The following is a 19,503-nucleotide window of genomic DNA, read 5'->3' on the forward strand; positions in this document are numbered from 1 at the left end:
AGAATTCCAGGACACTTTAGTTCAGTGTGCAAGACGGCGCGTTGCTGCGTGTTGTGTATCGTTCGCGTGCTAATCGTTGTTTTCTTTTCTCTGTTGTTTATTTCACCTGTTCATGTTTACACACTTACGGATTATTTCGGAACAAGTTAATTGTAAAGTGAGTACCATCAGCAACATATATTCCGCGAACTTTTCTCTTCTCGGCTAACGGGATGCTGTTACTCTGTTGCAAGGCTGCAGAGAGTTTTCCAACGTTGGTCATCGTCTATTCACTTTCACTCTGTAGTAGCTACTTATTAAATATCAGATTGCAAAAACATCATTAATCAACTATAACGTCGTGTAAATTTCATTAATAAAATAATCTGAATGAAAAGATGAACGATCATTGGCATCGAACGGCATTGCGATCGAAGCGTCCGCAATGAATGATGTACTTACACGATGCATCTCGATGCGACAGGACTGATTAAAACGAGATCAAATCCTTATTTTACAAATTACGTGGCTCGCATTATTTCGAATGCCAGCGTTTTCACGGTTACCATTCTGAAACAGCGCCAAATTCGATCGTTTATATTCATACTTGCGAAGCGAATGATCTCGTTACTTTATTTAGTATTCAAAACAATATGCGCAAGAGATATAACCGCTTGGAGGATGGTTCTACGTTTTGCCCTGTACCGGTTCCTTCAGTAAAATTTCAGATAATCGATCAACAGGTTTTCCACTCTCACCGCTCCTTTCCCAACCATACAAACTGGTTGAACGTCGAATGGTAAAAATAGATCGTATAAAGTGAACCGAATGCGTTTATCTTTCTCGATCCAGTTGCGCTGATGCGTTTTACGACGGTTACAAAGAAAAACGCGTTTTTCTATGCTAATTATTTCCGTTCGGTTCTGTTATCGATCAAGGTCGATCTTCGGCTTATTTGCATTAAAATCGAACCGTGTCGGTGTCGTCTTACAAGTTGTTCAGTTTTCCTTCCCCGCTGCTAATACAATACTTATTGGTACTTTGTTGGTTTCGTCCCCGAGCGAATGCAACCTTTTGGGCTATAAATACGTTGTTACACTTTCATAACGAGCGACGTAACTTTCAATTTGTTAGTGGCGGTGGTTAAATGAGGAAAGGGAAACGAGCTCGTGGTTTCTGTAACTAAGTTGTAGTTATTGTTCCCAATGCTGAAAAAGAAATTATACCATACCAGTGAAAAATTTTTATTAGGCAGCATTTTGGGATTGCCTGAAGAGAGCGTGCACGTCGGTTTCAAAATATAAATATAAACTTCTTATGACTTATAAATATGACTTTACAGAAACTTCGCACTTGTGTTCTGCACCACGAAGAAAAAAATCGAAACGAACATGGATTGCAAGCATAGATAGAGTCCCAAAAAATTGGAACATTTTTGGAGAAGCTTTTTCCTTTGCGAGAACGTCATACGCCAGTGATGTGCAAGGTAGGGGCCCCTCGAACACCTGCTTCTCCCACCAACCTCCCACGCTTACTGGGAGGGGACAATGGGCGTTATGGTGGGGACGGTTTTGTCTCACTTGACAAGGAGAGTACATGTCCTTCGGGTCACCGATTTAGTTCTAATTTTGCGCGTTCGCAGATTTTGTTCCCCGGTTTCTGGAGATATGGGGAAAATTACTGTTTCTCTGCCAGTACCGGGTGACATTGTGGCACATGCAGGACAGAGACGGAACGCGTCACGTGACCGTACCGCGGCGGAAGCGTGGGAAATAGCGTGGTAGAAGGGGAAGTTAGAGTAGGGACACAAGTCTTCTAGCGACCTGTGGTCTAGCGACGCCGCATATGGCGGCTAATAACGAACGGCAAGAATCACTCGAGTACCGTTATACAAGCTCGATCACTGTAACGTATTATTCTTGTCTCTGGTGTAAGGGGGTTCGAATATTTGGCGTTTCACGACGGAACAATGAGTCTGGCCGGATCAACGAAGTACAATACGAGCCACATAAATTGAAATACACATTTACTGTTTCAATTTATAAAGCACGTTCACCCGCATGTTTCCCGCCTCGCGCAATATATCAACTTTAGATTATACGAGCTTTATCTTTTCAATTGGCCTAATGGTCCGAGTTGAAAACTTCAAAAACTGTCTTCATGGAATGTAGATAAACATGATTTTTGCCGTAAATGTATGAAATCCACAGGTTTAGCAAGATATTTGGAAAGTATATTGCGTGCGATCAAAGTTTCATTCGTGAAAACGATACTTCACGTGCAGCAGATTGATATTACAGGTCCATCCGATCGTGAGAATATCGGCGCACGCAAACCGTCGCGAATTTCACGGAACGACAACACGTTCGCGTGCGAAATTTGCACGAATTCCAGCAGAGGCTCGTTGCGAATCGGCCTTGTCGATCCTCGACATCGTTCCTCTTCGTAAATGTCGCACGTCATTCTCGGAAAATCCAGTCACCACGCGTCGTTCTATCTAATTACGTTTAATATCGCGTTTGCATTTCGCGCGGCGACCAGCGACGTCCGTTCGACCGCAAAAAAATTTCGCGAATCCCATTGCAAACGTCGTACACTAGAGTTTCAGCGATCGCATTGATCCATCGGATCGCAATAACGTATTTAATCAGGTCACAAGGATTTGAAAGATCTAAAAAAAAAAAACACGAACGTTTAAAAGATCGCGAGAACAATGAAACTGCGAAAGATCGCGGACACCCTGCAGATTTAAAAGGCTCGGTCTGAAGATTAGGGAACAGAGCAGTGACTTGAAACGTTTCAATGATCCCATTCATCTCATGGAGCACAATAATGATAGTGAATACATTATGGACTTTATACATTTACGACTAGACTGCGAATTTTATGGATTTATAATAAAGCTTAGAATATCAATGTGTTAGTTTCAGCCTATTAATATCAGTAAAGGAAGAAAGAAATTTCTGCAATGGATGCAAACTATTTTTATCTTGCGTAAAGATCCGCAGCCTATTTATGACAAAAATAAGTGCAATTCGAAACAGCAAAGACTCTAAGAACATTAACATATTATTTCCGATTTATCAAAATGATTAAGTGGTCAAAGATAATTCTATTCGTATTGCATAAAGACCCACAGTCTGGTAACGAATACAGGAGTTTAATTACATTTGCAATAAAATGTCATGGCGGTCTCGAAGATTACACTGAAAGATGAGTTTTCTTCGAGATGCATCTGAAACTGTACATTTCCGTGGGATGCAGTAAACGTTAGTCGAACGAATGACGTGTCCGAGAAAAGTCTGCGCATCACAAAGGAGCGGGCAGGCCATGGACACCCGATAAGTAAAAATGAGGAAGTCGCCTCTCGACGCGGCTCATTAGAGGACAGGAAATGCTCTATAAAAATAGTGTCGCGCAACATTCTGTCCGCGCGGTCACGAATTTGTAGCAGAGATATGAATCTAACGGCGCGTTTCAAATGCGCGCGTAATACCAATTACGCGAGCGACGCGCAGTGGGTCAAAATCGGGAAAAGCTGGTCACAATTCGTGTTACCATTAATTACACACTATTAATTAGAAACGGAACGGTTTTACGGGTCTTTGAGATTGTAGAATCTAATTCTGGTATTACCCTGGTATACTCTTATGAGGGCGTTTAAAAAAATCAAAACTTTCCTAGCTGATTTGATTTTTTATTTATAATATTTTCTCGAACCCCACAACTTCTCCAACTTTTCGTATTCTTTTTGCAAAATAGGTTCAATCGCAGCATAAAGTGTCCGTCATCTGTTCAGCAGTCTTCTATATTATACAATAAGTAACTAGAAGTATTTAATTTAAAAAAAAAATACAGTGATACTTCAAGACTATCTGTTTACATCCCGCGAAGGCGTATTTCCATATGTCCAATGGTTATTCTGAAAAAAAAAATCTTAAAAATCACTTGTTCGCACTGTCGTTACACGAGGGACCTTAAGCTCCCAGACGGGCTTTATTGTATAGTTTTTACGCGTTGGTAGACGGCGTTTAAACATGATAACGTTCCCGTTTGCGCGACCGTGTTTGCGTGTTGAGATTGTATCGGGGAACGGTTTCGATAGACACTTGCAATGTCGCGGCCGCGGTTGCGATGCTCGGATAACTTGGCTCTCCCAGCAGCCGGTGCTGCTCGTTATCAGAAAAAAAATCCTTGACCGCAACGAATGCATATTCTGGTGCGATGCACATCTCCGTGCAGCCTTGTTGCAGCTTGTTGCTGCGTTTCATCATCGATCCATCTACTATTTCCGTGCGGTTCGCGTGCAGCCTATCTAGAAACTGACGTCTCTCTCTCTCTCTCTCTCTCTCTCTCTCTCTCTCTCTCTCTCGAACACACACAGAGAGTCAAACGATTCCTCGTTACCCTCGAAGAATGCAAAAGCCTTTCAATTTCTTTTCGCTAGAGGCACGCGCACAGTACGCAGCTTATGCACACCGTTGACCCAGATATTTCCTTTGCAGCGACGAGCATACAACAGTATCAGTCGATTAACTGAGCGAAAAGTAGGTGACACGATTCGGTGCAAACGCGTAGGCACTAAATGTTTCAAGAGGCTTTGCGATCGCACGGAGAAACGAAAGACGCTTTTCGAATCGAGCCGTTCGTCTGCGCGCCAAATGGCCCTTTGCCGATTGCACCGTTTGCCCGTAAGGGCCCCCAGAAGGGCGGGCACGAAGCCACGTCCCTTCGGACAAGGCTGCATGTGTTTGACACACGCATTGTCACAGTTACGTGGCCACAGCTACAGTTGGGCTGCGGCTTACCCCCACTCCGCTACTTGCCCGTAGCTGTGCCCACGGGCATCGGTGGGCGCCCTTGCCCCCTAATAGGCACGTTGAGCATAGTGTTCCTGATTTCTCAACATTTTTCATTTCTCGAGATATGAGAAATAAGACTATATTTCTCGAAAATTCTCGAGAATTTTTAATGAAATGAAAAAATATTGGGAAACTTATAATATTTGGAATATCGTTAATAATATTTATCGAAAGGGCAAAATACTTTAACTCAGTGTTTATTCCTGTTCAATATGTACATAACTTTAAAAACAAGGAAAAAATAGACGCTAAATATAACCGATAAATTTATCTATTTAAAACCAAACTTTTATAAAGTGAAACATTACGCTTTTGTTTTGCAATGACTTCTTAAGAAGCATAATGTGTCTAATGTAGAATCAGACAATCTACTTCTTTTTTTTGTAACAAAATCTGTAACCGTAGAAAAATTTCTTTTATTTTGAGTGGATGTTGGCTTTATCGTTTACAGAACATCCAAAAGTTGCTGAAGATTCGGTGTCCTTTTGGGTGTGCATTACTTCACATCGACATGCATTCGCAACAATTGTTATAAATTTTCACATTGCAAACATGCATACGTAGGCATTGATATGCTGCCTGTAGACATGCTTATACGTACGCGATTGATTAGTAATATGCAATTTGAGTTCACTGAAAATTCATTTCCGAAAATATGTTATAAAATAAATGAGATTCATAAGAATTTTCCTAGATTTAAATTTCTCGAGAAATACCGGAATTTCTCGAGAAATGAGAAATAATCAATTATAAAATTTCTCGAGAAATTCTCGAGGAAGAATTCTCGAGAAGGAACACTAGTTGAGCAGTTCTGGTTTAGATCATGTGTAGATCCAGAACTCAGTGAGAACATGAATTGACTGTTTAACGGCGGGACCTGGGTCCATTTTGACCTAAAGTATCAAGATCGTCATTTAATTCCTGAATATCAAAAACCTCCGATCAAAACTGGTGAAAGTGATGATTATACTGACGAGATAAAAATTGTCCAAGGTACAGCAACTGCATAGACATATTATAATGTTGTCTACCCTATTCAAGAACGTCTTGTCATCAGAAAGCGTCTGGCTCTAACTTTGCTCTAACAAGTATTCTTGCGAATAATATCATCAATAAACGGAAAAGAAGAGCGCGGAGACTCTGTAGCCGATCTAATTAATACGCGAGAAATTGTTCACGTGTTCTCACATTGTCTACAAACTTATGAAGTTAATTAATCCGGATTAGATAATATTCTTTGTAACATAGTACACAACCTTAGCAACGCGGCTGGTTCGAGCCACGGAGTACACGTTGCCTACAATGCTTCTTACAAGAAGACACGGTATGAATGGCAGGAATCACTGTACCGCCACACATAGACAGACGACTAACGAACACAACGAGCTAATTAGAGATTTTTTTTGCAAGAGATTTAACAGTATACGCATCGTACGCAGCGCGCAAACGCTCGATCCGAATCATTCGAGTTAGGGTAGACAATGGTTCTCGGTGGGTTGCGACAGAAGAACAGACTGTGCAGCCGGAACGGTAAGAACCACCGGGCTGCTATGAACACGCTACTGGCGAACACAATAAGTTAATTAGACGCTGGCATCGTAGTATTTGTCTTCCGTAATTCCGTTCCGAGACTAAACTGCCGCGTCGCGTCACCGGCGACGTGTTCCCGCGAATAATTATCCGCGGACTCATCCAGTTCGCGGAAGAAAGTCGATCCAAGGATCTTTCAATTACGAAGGATTCAGGATATTTGACGATTTCAATTTTTCCAGAATATTTGACGATTTCAAGGGAGCTGGGGTGTGCGAAAATTTCGGGTCGGGACGGGCCGATACTTCTCGGGATCACCGAGAATTTTAGGGATCATTCGGGATTATTCTCGGGAATTCAAGGATATTTGAGAATCCCCAAATATTCGAGAATCCTAAAATTGTTAACATCCTTTTCCCAACCCGGTCCTGGTCATCAGAAACATTTTCGGACTCTCGCACAGCCCTAAAGCTCCCCGCTTAGGTTCTCAGTTCGGACTTTCGCGACAAGGGTGGCATACCGGGGGAGGCAAAAAGGAGAAATGCGAACAATCGCGAAATGAATCCAACTGCACGCCGCCCTTCTCTGGTCTTCCATCAACGGTCGCGTCCTCGGGCGTTTTCCTTTCTATACCTTCGCGACCATTCTTTTATCGATGAAAACGGGAATGACCCCCTCGCCTTCGAGATCTTAAACAATGAGCAGAACACAAAAGTTCCCGTCGACCCGTGCACGGGACAGCTCACACGCTTCTTGTCCGAGGAATAATCATACGACGGAGAGAGAGGAAAAAAGAATACATAGAGGAACAATCGGCCGCGGACACGGACAAAGGAACATGTCCGCCGATGGCGGAGACGCGAAAATCATTTCCACCGTCCCATTATGCCGAAACCAGTGGCTAATTAATTATTGTTCGTTGATTCGAGCGACGCGCTTTGTGCTCGACGGAGAAGCTACTGGTCAAAGGATTAATTCACTACCTTCCGTGGCCTTGAATGACCTCCCATTTACCGCTCGTTGAACCCGTCTGACTACCGTTCGCCTCACAACAACCAGCCAGTTGGTTAATTAAGAAAAATAGAACAACGCTCTGACCTTGAGCGTTTCATGGCAGTCTCCCCTCCCGAGCGTTTTCGATTTCCCGTGAAACGCGATCGTTTCGAGTATACGCTCGGTTTCACCGTCGAAATGTGCTCAGACTTAAAAAAAAAATCGTGCATCAATTTTCAGGGTGTCGTTGTAAAGGGGAAGCTTCAATCTTCAAATCTGTGGTGGTTTCAGTCGCGGAAAAAATTTTGCACAGTTTTTCGAGACGTTGAGGTTGCAGCATTTTTTAAAGGGAAAATAGGGTTCTCAGTTTCTCGGCCGCTACATACTGGGAAAGAATCTTAGAGCGAAATAACCGACGGATTGCGAGACTGGAGGCTTCCAGCTTGAAGCTGCGCGCAAATTGATTGCGGCACGATAATTTCTTCACGAAATTATCAGAATTTAATAGTTAATTCGAATACCTCTTCGCTCGACTGTAATGTACTTATAGATTTTGTAATTCCTGTGATCAGTGACAGAACGACGAAAGGTGGACGCACATATTGCCGTAATAAATGCGCAGCCATTCGACCGGCTAAAAGACTCCGTGCATCGTGTAATCCGATATTAGCCGGACTCGTCTTACGTGCATCGCTTGCCACACGATAAAATTGCGGCTATTCGAAAGCGTTCGGTATCGCGAGTCCGTTTCAAATAGAAGTCGAACTTACCCACCGAATAATCACCAGGCTTCCAGCATGATTTTCCTTACATAACCGAAACGGACCGAGGGCCAGAGAAGTGAAAGCCCGCACCCGGCTGACGCAAAACTGGACGGCCCGTGCAGCCGTGTCATTTTTCTGACGGTGTAATCATTTTTCTTTCATTAGATCGGCGAATTGCACGGGCATGGGAAAACACACCGGCGGCGCGGGCCCGATGTACCGTGGAGCACGCCCATGCCCGCTTATGTCACCGTGAATTTCTACATTCACGATAAATAATCCCGGCCCGAAAGAATAACTGTAACTAAACAGGTTTCGCAGTTGCTTCCTGTAGAAATGCGCGCGCCGGTTGTCCTCTCCCTTTCGAAAGTTAACTTCCCCAATATTATCCACTTACCCCCGGCGGTTCTTATCCAGCATAATCAGCCGAACATATCCGGCCGTGAAACGACGTTTCATTTTCAAAACTTTCCCACCGTGAAACGATACACTGGAGGCTCCGCGAGACGAAACAGACATTTAATTTTGGTCGATGAACCGTAACCTTAAAATATTATCGATTCTTATCTTATCGCTGTCTCGCCGCTTGTTAGGGAAAGATAAAGGGGATACACCATAACTCTGCTTATCTTTGTACTATTAACTACTTACGGTTCGCCGTTGACGAGACCGTCTTTCGGGAGATAAACGGGAGGGTAAACCGAAAGTTGTGCGAGCTGTAATATAACACTAGCTTTACGGAGCACTAATAATGACTATTTTACATTTCCTTGTGAATATAACATGAATATATCTATCAAAATCTGTAGCCATTTTTTAAATAATATATACCTAGAGAAATCCAATTTGTTAAATAACTCCTCACGGATCCATGTTTGCAATCTCAATAATCGTGAATTAAAAATATTAGAATCCGTCACTTTGACGGGTCCCGTAAATCTAGTGATAATACCGTTTCAGGAAAACGAGGGCACGGTGTTCCCTCGAAGGTCTCTGAAAAGGAAAATTTTACCCATAAACGTACGCGATCGAATAATGAAAAATCGACAGGAAACCTAACTTTCACACCGATTCGAAGCGGTTGTAGCTTCCCAAGGGTAGTTTCTGCTTATTTCGCGGCCCGCTTTCGGAATTAATATTTCCGCGTGTGTGTGCGCTCGTCGCTGCACCCGAGCGCTGGATCCTTTGTCGCGGGTGCTTTTGTTCGAAACCGACAATGCTGGGCGACAGTCGAATGATGCGCATCCCGAGACAGCCGATAACTTGGACGGCGCGTTTTATCGCGAAACTCTCTCGCCCCACATCCTGTGACTCATGTGACTGCGTGTTCTCGTGTGCTTTGTACACATGCGCGTCCTGCAACCCTGGTTGCAGCTTCTCTACCCCGTGCCCTCCCCGGTTCCCTAAACGAATTAACTCCCTTTTAGGTCGAACTCGATGGGGTCCGACCCCATCTTCTCTCTCTCTCTCTGTCTCTCTCTCTCTCTCTCTCTCTCTCTCTCTCTCTCTCTCTCTCTCTCTCTCTCTCTCTCTCTCTCTCTCTCTCTCTCTCTCTCTCCATCTCTCTCGTGGCCGTCGGTTTGCGCGTGCAGTTCTGTTTTGCGTGCGGTGATCCTTTTTTTTTGCGCGCGCGACTTAACAGGATTACTCGGGTTCACACGTGTCGGCGTTAGGACTCTCCGCAACTGTGATTATTCCGCAAGCTCCGTCGCACGACGCGCCTAAACGCCCATTTTCTTGAGCGTCGGTAAGATTCTATTAATTTCATCAGCAATTTTATCTATTTAGCATCGCAAAGTTTTCTACCCGAATTGCGACAAAATAGAGCGAAAAGGAAATTTATCTTCTTCCTTGATATGTTCGGTAGGTTGAAGATAACATAACAGTATTTTAAAATCCTTCCAATGCCGTTATTGTCTTAAATTACAGCTCATCTTTGTCACGTGTAGCTCGTTTACAGTAGAATGGGAATTTTGTCCTTCTTACAAGCACATAACTTTAACCAATGTTACTAGATACTATATTCATACGTCCTTGAGGATTCTTTTACGATCCAGAAAGGATGAAATCGAGGAAAGCTTTGTTCCCCGACGTGTCGGGTTTATGAATCTGCTTCGTTTTCTCGAATACATTAGCAATTTCAAGCAGACGTATTAATACATGCAAAACAATTCCTGTTTCGACTGGGAATGTTGTCAGCTAATGACTCATACCAGGAATAAACAATTCCCTCTACTTTTTTTAGGTTAAAATCGAATAATTCCGAACAAAATAATAATAATAATTCCGTTATAATCGAATAATTCTTATTATTCCGTTTTTTATTGAACATTCGTCACCCTTTAAACAGAAAAACTTCAAAAAGATGTATTACCAAATTCTATGTAATTGTAACAGAGTTGAATACGGAGACGCGCAAGTCCCTGCATCATCATTGCAGGCGGCCATTTTGGAGAACGACGGTTCCCAGAGGATAACATCTTTGTATATTGTGGATGGATCTTCTCTCGAAGAATAATTTTCCACGTGGAAGCGAATCGCGTGGAACCGTCTTGCAAAAGATGGTTCTTAAGGCGTTTTGCCGTTAAATCGGCAAGAGTGGTTGTTACGCAAGTCTCGGTTTGCTTAACAGACGATCGATCGTAACATCCAGTTGCCGCGACGTTGCACCTAATTATACAGTTTAATTGACGGACAGAATGTAATAATCGCCGGGTGACCAACTTACCGTCGATTATGAAGTCTCCTCCATTCACCGAGTCTCGAGGGTTATACAATCTTTTACTCTATTCTCGGACACGGTGAATAACGGGCTCACGTGTCTGGTCTGTCCACGTTTCTTGCGGGTCTTCAGTCAGACTCGGAGAGCCGTCTTCGATCTTTGAACTCCGGAACTATTGTAATAGAAATTATAAACTGTTCCGAATTATTTTTCAATCGCAGTGTCGTGTAAAGTGTGACTTTCAACGCGGCGGTGTACGTTCGGAGTTGTTAAAACGCGTTTCTTTCGTCGACATCGGACAGACAACTAAATCATACGATCGGCTCACGAATGTCCGTACTCGTTATTCATTATTTTTACGATCGTTGATCGTTAAGCGCGTGCACGGAATACGTTTCCAGAAACGACGCGCATACCATCCTTCCCTGTTCGTTTGCACGCGGAATACGCATTGCTCTTTACATAGAGGCCGGGCCCGGGTTTACATTCATTAACGTGCGTTTAATGACGCCCTGTGACTCGCCGGAGGCGTCCTTTGTCAGCTTTCTCGTGAAAAGTCCGTTTCAGTCATCGTTAACGATCTTTCAAAGCGAACATTGCTCCGAATCGTTTGTCATTGAAATAGTCGAAACGGTGAAAATATTGTGAATTTCAGCTTCGTTGAAAATACCGTTGTTCGTTCGAGAATTCTTCCAGAAAAACGTTTACGAACATTGCACCGAATCGTTTGTTACTAAAACAATTAAAACGGTGAAAGTATTGCGAGTTTCAGCTTCGTTGGAATTGCCATTGTTTGTCCGAGAATTGTTCGAGAAAAAACTTTTACATTGCTGCGAAGGACAAGAGAAATAATCATCTGCGAAGGTGTGAAGTGATCTTAAACGAGAGAGAATTATTTAAATATTAGAATAGTTTACGGTTTAGATTGTTCGGTTATTGAAATTAAAGTGACAGTTAATCAATGTTAAATATTTCGTTGAAGAGACGTTTTCTTTTTCTTCTTTTTTTCCTGATCGACGGAGTTCAAACAAAAGATTTCTACGAATACTTGAAATGTAAACTTTTGCTCATCGCCTTTCCCTTTGTACAGTCATTCATGTGTGTTGTTGCATACCCGACGCATTCTTTTACGCGATTGCAATCGATGCCTCATTGTCTCAGCACGTCCAGCACATTATCAGAACTGTTTCGAACGATGCTCAACGACAGTTTTTTAACCATCAAGAATATATTTTGATATGGGTACGAAGAATTTTATACTATTGGGGAAGGGATTCAATTACTGTAGGGATGCCAATTACAGTGCCTAGATTAATTATACTTATTTTTAAAGCATAACGAATATTAAAAATGATATTCAATTTTTTAAATATGCATTATGCTTTAAAAATAATTAATATACGGTAATTGGGTCCCTTACCCTGTTGTACCTATAGGACAATTGAGCAGCCTATTACAATTATTAGAAGAAAAAGAAACGAATATTGGTTCTAATACATTGCAATTAACGCAATCAATTTTTATTTCAGAATCCACAGTCTACCAATCATTATTATCAAATAATTGATTAAGATTGACTTAAATTAGGTGTTCCACAAATTTCCACGCTCAGAACCTTCAGCACATTTTTCCATACAAATTCAAGTCGGTATAAAATTATCCGAAGAACAGGTTGACTATTGACACTGGGGTTATGACATATGGGAATTATCAAACCTGCGTAGCGATAAAAAATGTATGTGTAAACAGAGACAATCTTTTTAATCGCGGTGATAATAACCATCGAGAAGACACCATCGTTGTTCACGGCTATCATGCGGGTCCAGGCTGTCGGTCAAATTGGTTTACGGCGAGCTCTTGTCGGTCAAATCGGCGTCTGCGAATTCAATATGGCCCATTTGGATAGCGTGCGTGTATTTCAGGTTCCTCTGATCGGTTACATGTGCCCGAACAGGTCGTTCCATTTCTCCTGATAAATAGACGTATCGTAGAGAACGCGTTGAATTAACTCTTCCGGGTGGTTTCTGTGCCCGACGTATTCACGAACGGTCACTAAACTTGAAACGTACGCGTGGCCGACGTACATCAGTGTTTCGAAAGACTAAGCATCGTTTTGGGCGTCTCCGTTGTGTTTAAATTAACATAACTTGGATAATTGGAACTGGGGATCCAATTACTGCGGGGGAACCAATTACTGTGCCTATATTAACCCTTTGCACTCGGTGCTATTTTCATTCTAAAACTAAATTTTTCTTCCGTCTTGGAATATTTTCATTTTATTCATACGAAACTAATCCGATTATCACATATAGTAATTAAATGTTTAGTAATCTATTAAATAGAAATTTTGTAATGTAACAAATATTTTGTAATATTTTTTGTAATTTCTTTGAAATAATGCCACAACAATTTCTAGTGGTGCATCAGAGTCACCACTCGAGTGCAAAGGGTTAATTATACGTATTTTCAAAGCATAAAGTATATCAGAAAAGAGATATCTCTCATTCGCTTTACAATTCAACTTGCTGAATATAATTTTCAATTTTTGCCGGAATTTACAAATTCTCGAGTTGTTCGAAGAAAACTTTCTCATTAGAATATTGATCTCTGCGCATAAGTGTGCATCTACGGAAACCCGTGGGGAGTACTTGCATACTGCAGCAATTATTAACAGTAATAATTAGACTGCGGATTTTATGCATTTGCGACAAAAATGAGTAAACACAATTTAAAGCAGTGGACGTATTAAACAGATTTCAACTTAACAAAATAATTAGAAGAAGAAATAATTTTATATTTCGCTCCTGCGTCTTGCAATCGATGCAAACCTTTTTTTATTTTGCATAAAGATCCGCAGTCTAGTAATGATATTTGCGCGACATCGTTCGTGATCCACACGTGCACAGTCAAGAGTACGATCTCCTATCGCGCACTTGAAATTACGCATTGTTCGAACGCATTTCGATAACTATGTTTACTACGGTATCAAACCGATTGCTCCACTATTAACTCCGCAGCGTGTTCGATTATGTTATGAAGACTTTGTGTCCAGCACCGCGCGGAGAAATATTCGTTTATCGCAAGATAATTCACGACGACAACCCCGTCCCGAGCTGCGCGTCGATATAAAATCTCTCCCGGCCGGCCATGGGATTATCCTAATCGCCGCGATAATACAATCTCCGCGAACTCTCCCGTCGGGACGACGCTTGTGCCACTTCCGGTCGCGCGAGTCATTCGATCCGCGATTTACAAATGCTTGGACATGATTCATAGTATCTCGATTCATTCGGTGGCAAAAACGTGACTCTGGCTCGCGAACACTGACTCAGAGAATCTTGGTGAACAGTTCCTGCATGCGGCATAATCTGCAGACGCCGCCGAATGATTAATCGCGTTTAATGGCCCGATACGCAGCCTTTTATCGAATTAACGCGTCATTTGCGTGGCCAAGCTCTTACGATCGATGATTTACATTTGACGCCGATCGCGCGTTACATGTTATTGCGGGCGTCGCGATCGAGGGAGCTTCCTCCGATCGATTGAGATCGGTCTCGTTACTGGTCCACGTTAATCGAGAGAGAGAGAGAGAGAGAGCGCAGTCGATTCAATTTTACATGTAAGTCTGTTCCGTGTTTAACACTAGGTTTACGGAGCATTAAAAGTGAGTATTTTACATTACTTTATAAAAATAAGAAGAGCGTGTCTAGCCAAGTTTCCAGCCATTTTTTAAATAATATATACCCAAGGAAATAAGTTTGTTGAGTAATTCCGCGTAGATGGATCTTCACAATCTCAATAATCGTAAATTAAAAATATTAGAACCCGTCATTTTGACGGGTCCAGTAAACCTAGTGTTAAAGTGTGCGCCATCGATTATGCGACTGGCGGGGTATGTCTGAACGCAATCGAATCGGAGGGACCAATTTTTCGAATCTTTTGCAGTGGGGCACGTCGATCGCGTTAAGCGCAGGGACAGATCGAGCAAACGACACGCCTACGCCATTGCGTTTCGCAAGATCGGAGCGGAGGTGAGCGGTAATGATCATCTAGAGCCAGACAAGTCTCCTATACGTGCGACACGCGAGCAGAAGCCCTCCTCTAATGGTCCGAGTTGTAGAAAAACCAGACGAGTGGGGCACACGCACGAATTAACACGTACAACGGATAACGGTGCTGCTGAGGCCCGTATCCCAGTAGCAAGGAATGCAGGGACGAAAAAGGGGATCCAGAAAGGGTCATGTACACTACACTCCTGCGACCCGTTCCTGCTACAGGGAACGGTATTGCGAACGCGTAGGTTCACATCCGAGGAAATATCGCCAGAATCCATTTGTCGAATAGCACGCAGCCACTGAAAAGCAGAAAGCAGAGTGTTCCCGGCTCTGCTTCCTTCGCCTGCTTCTATCCTTGTTCCAATTTTCTATTCTTCCTCGTGTTCTGCTACTTTTGCAACTACTGTGCAAAATAAAAAATTTCAAGGCAGACATTTCCTTATTTCTCTAAGGACTCTGACGATCTAGAAATAATACATTGAAGGGACTTGTGGTTCGCGTGCTCCTTTTAAATAATTCGGCACAAGTATTTTACTTTACTCAGAAAGACCTGAATTTAGGTTCGTCTCGGGAACTTCTCTCTTCTGCGTTTTCCGCGATCGTACAGGAAAACTCTGTCCTGTGCGGAAAATTCGGACAATCGCTGTCCAATTCAGGTGTCTTCCTTGGGCCTGATTCCCCCTACCATTCCTTGCGCTCGAGGCGCCCTTTTTCGGGAATTGGAGAAATTGGGAAATGACCTTGGGGGTTTCACGATAATGGCGGGTTTTCCTTCGGGTCCGCGAGGCACATCTGGGCCTCCGGACCTCGGTCGGCGACTCCTCGGAAACTCGGGGGTTTACGATGCCAGCATTTGCTATTGAGGCCCGAAACAAAGGATTCTCAAGGACGAGACATGCGTTGTCTAATTGTACGTGCTGAAAACGGCTTTCTCAAAAATAGCTTCGCTGTCGCTCTCAACTGTTTCATTGTACGTGCCGATGGCCGCTACAACATTAGTACTTAAACAATTTTTCAATCTTCCAGTTCTTCCAAATTCCACCTACTCATTTCTATCATAATATCTACTAACGATTAACTGATGATGTGGGTCGCGCGATTGACGAATCAGGACGAAAACAAACAGTAAAAGACACCGATCCAATTTTCGCGCCGCATCCGGTATACTTTCTGCAGGATACGCAACGGAGTATCACGAGATTTCTTTGAAATCGTGCATCCGGTAATCCTGATCCGTTCCTCTGCGCGATACCTACGCAGCCATGTTGTGGCGGGTCGAATGTAAATAAAGAGCAGAAAAGGAAGACAGTGGTCGCTGACTCGTTTCCAAGGTTGCTCGCGGCCCGGACGAAGGAAATAAAATATAATCGAGCTGTGCTTGAAATTAGCTCCGCATTCGCCACGATCCTAAGCTATTCTCCAGACGGCCCCCCTAAAAAAAGGCTTCGATCCTACGTGACCCGTGAACGAGTTTATATATCCTCGTTCTGTGCGCGTGAGAACAGTTGTCGACGCTAACAGCCCACATTCGTTTCGTTTGCGCCACGATACTTGTCCCTGACTGGCGGCAACGCTCACGGACGGAAATAAGTATCATCCATCGTATGCTACCCGCAAGAAATTAATCGCTATGGTAATCCGCATCGAGAGGACGGCTTTGACCGAATTAAATAACTGGAGATTAAACGTATTCTTTTATGGGGGCAAAGCTGTTCGTCCTGTTTAGTCGCGCTATCGTGAGAATAACTTTAGCAAGTCGTTAATAATTGTCTCAACGGGGGGTTAAACTTCACCTTGGCAATTTGTAACTTTTTAAAAATATTACAAAATTGCCGGTAAGTAGTGTTCGTGAAAAAGACTGAACTTCACTTTCTGGGACCAAAATGTTTCAACTTCTTTTTAATATAATCCTGTACATCTTGACGAGAAAATAACAACAGTCGAAGTTGTAAGGCGAGGAATACACTGGTTCAAAAGTTATGCGTGTTTGAAGTTGAGCGGTTACACTTTGAAGTAAAAAATGTTTGCATTGATTGCAAGACGCAGGAGCCAAGTAAACAATTTTTTCTTCTGTTAATCGTCTTACTAAACTGAAGCTGACCACTGCTTTAAGTGGTCCGTACTCATTTTTATCATAAACGCATAAAATCCGCGGTCTATTCATTAATTTCATTACATCAGCAATTAAAGTTGCAAGGAACTATCGTAGTAGAAGTGATTTGATCGACGGTCATAAAATAAATTGTAGGTCAAGCGGTACAGGCAAAATTGTTCGAATATCACCATTATTAATTCGTCGATAAAGGTTTCGAGAAAGCACCGTGACGAATGCAGAAAGTTTTATGGCAACAGCTGTCTTCGGAACGTTAACGACGTCTCTAATCTTTCTCTGATGATCGATGTGTGCAATCGCGCGATGATTGCGCGTGCAATCGCTTGATGATTCAAGTGTCCCTTATCCAGAATTTCTCGTCAGTTTGTTCAGGTTACATTTGTTTCTCACTTCTCGTCTATCCTTCGTGTCAGGCGGTATCGTTAGTTATATTTACACATGACCTTTTCGCACGGTTTCTTGTCATTTGAATTGGAATCGTTACTCAATGAGCTCCACCTGTTACTCGGAAGGCTGTACACATCAAATAAAATTTAAAGCGCTCGCGCCGTAGTTTATCGTGCGGGGAACATGTGTTTCCTGCGGGTTCAGAGAATTCATTAATATATCATAGTTATCGCGGATTACAGTATCAATGAGCAATCTTCAGAAAACGGCCATGACAGTCTCAGTCAGCATTCTTCAGCTTGAATTGTACGAACATTAAATTAGATTATAAGAATTTTTCCTTTGCGCTTCAATTATCATAACAAGACTGCGCATCTTCGTGCGAAATAAAAATGATTGGCAACAATTACAAGAATTTGTTTACCCTGCTTTTGTAGACCCTCGGCGTCTGCCTGGTATAATCCGACCAGAAACAATCGTAATGGTCCGAAGACATTATATTGACAATGAATTCTTTCGAGTTGGTTTCGTCATAAAATTTTTAGTCACTTTTGTCAGAAAATCCGCAGTAATAACATTGACAGCGTACTGTTGCCCGGAAGTCTCGTTTTCGTCTCGTCTCGTTTCCCGACGCGTCTTCAAAGTCAAGGTGAAATCGCACGTAACGACGCCCAGCGATAACATTAATTTATAGTGCTGGTGGATTATTATCTAGAATTGATTGCAGTAGACGCGCCGCGCGCCGAGACGATTGCAATTAGAAACGATCCGAGTTGCATGAATTTCCATTCTTCCGGCACATCGACGTGGGACAGATTTCAGCCGCGGGTGCTCGACGTTAAGCTTTCTATTCGTTAAATTGAAGAGGACAATCCGGAAGTGGTAATCATCCGCCGGTGGTCACATGCAATTTTTACCGGGCCCCATGGCGCTCGGGACATGCAACCACCCTAAGCGCACCGTTCGTCGACTGTTCGCAGTGCAACGAACAGATCGAAACGAAATTGTGTCTTTCATCAGAGAATCGTTCTCGCGTAACGCAAAACTGTCGAAATTTCATTGATCGGTTCGGATAATCGAGGTTCTATTCTAAATATGCTCCGAATCGTGGCGTGTTTGGGCTCGTTTTAATCAGAAAAATGTCACGGATATGTTCCTGAAAGTTCCAGGATAAATCGTTAGAAATTAAAAAAAAAAAGAAATGTTTCTACACAATATAGACAACACATCGATCCGAATTCGGATATACATCGAGGCATTACCGTAATCGTTATGCAGCTGTTACGAATGCCGGGCAAACGTTCAAATGATTCGTAATCGAGAAGAAAAGCAATTAAGCTACGCTTATTAGCGTCCCGGCGTAGCCAGGTAGCATTTCCTTTCTCTTTTGATGAATATGTAGTCCGCGGGTTGGTAAAATATGGAAAGGATTGTCGCGGCTCACGGGTTCAGAGTCTAAAGTTTCCACGATTTTACGACGAAGAAATGATGAAGTCTGCAACACAAAACGCAGCTGTTCCCATGTAACTGCGTCGGGTGTCGCATTCCGGTGTCTTTATCTCGCACGTTTCTTTCGTTTCTCGAAAAGGATAGTGCTATTTAATCTTCGTGAACGTGCGATAACTAGTATTCACTTTTCAGGCGAAGGAGCATGCCGATCGCTCGGAGTTAACGAGGCTGGGTACGTCCGATCCTGAATAATCCGAAGGGACACCGACAGATCTCGGAGAAATGTGATAAATAGACACGGGACAGACATTTATCGTTGCAACTCTGATAAGGGAAGATATGGCGCTGTCGATGTGGTTGCTGGCTGCTCTCGCGGCTCTGACCGCGACACATGCACTCGAAGGGCCGAATATCTGCACTAGAATAGAAACGTGAGTACCGCACAGGTGCATTCAGCATTCTATTTCCATCCCCTTGACCTTTAGCTTTTATCCGTCTACAGTCCCCATTCAGCTTGTAATCGAACTCCTATTAAGCGATCGCGCGATTAGATTGCAATTGAAGTCGTCTTGCGATCAAGATTAAAGTGCAGATACCGTCGATATCGAACGGGAACATCTCTTACTTTTTCCTGGAAAAAGTACCGATT

General features: G+C 42.8%; 1 protein-coding gene across 2 annotated transcripts in view; it reads left to right on the forward strand.

Moving 5' to 3' along the window:
* Window positions 1-19,503, forward strand: part of Drpr (multiple EGF like domains draper) — a 27,742-nt gene continuing 8,239 nt past the window's right edge. For both annotated transcript variants that reach the window (XM_076794300.1, XM_076794301.1), the window contains exons 1-2: window positions 1-157; window positions 19,047-19,285. In XM_076794300.1, the coding sequence (XP_076650415.1) occupies window positions 19,194-19,285 (92 nt within the window). In that variant the 5' untranslated portion in view covers window positions 1-157; window positions 19,047-19,193. The remainder of the gene's footprint in view (window positions 158-19,046; window positions 19,286-19,503) is intronic.

This window comes from Halictus rubicundus, chromosome 10, assembly GCF_050948215.1.
Source record: "Halictus rubicundus isolate RS-2024b chromosome 10, iyHalRubi1_principal, whole genome shotgun sequence".
Taxonomy (NCBI): domain Eukaryota; kingdom Metazoa; phylum Arthropoda; class Insecta; order Hymenoptera; family Halictidae; genus Halictus; species Halictus rubicundus.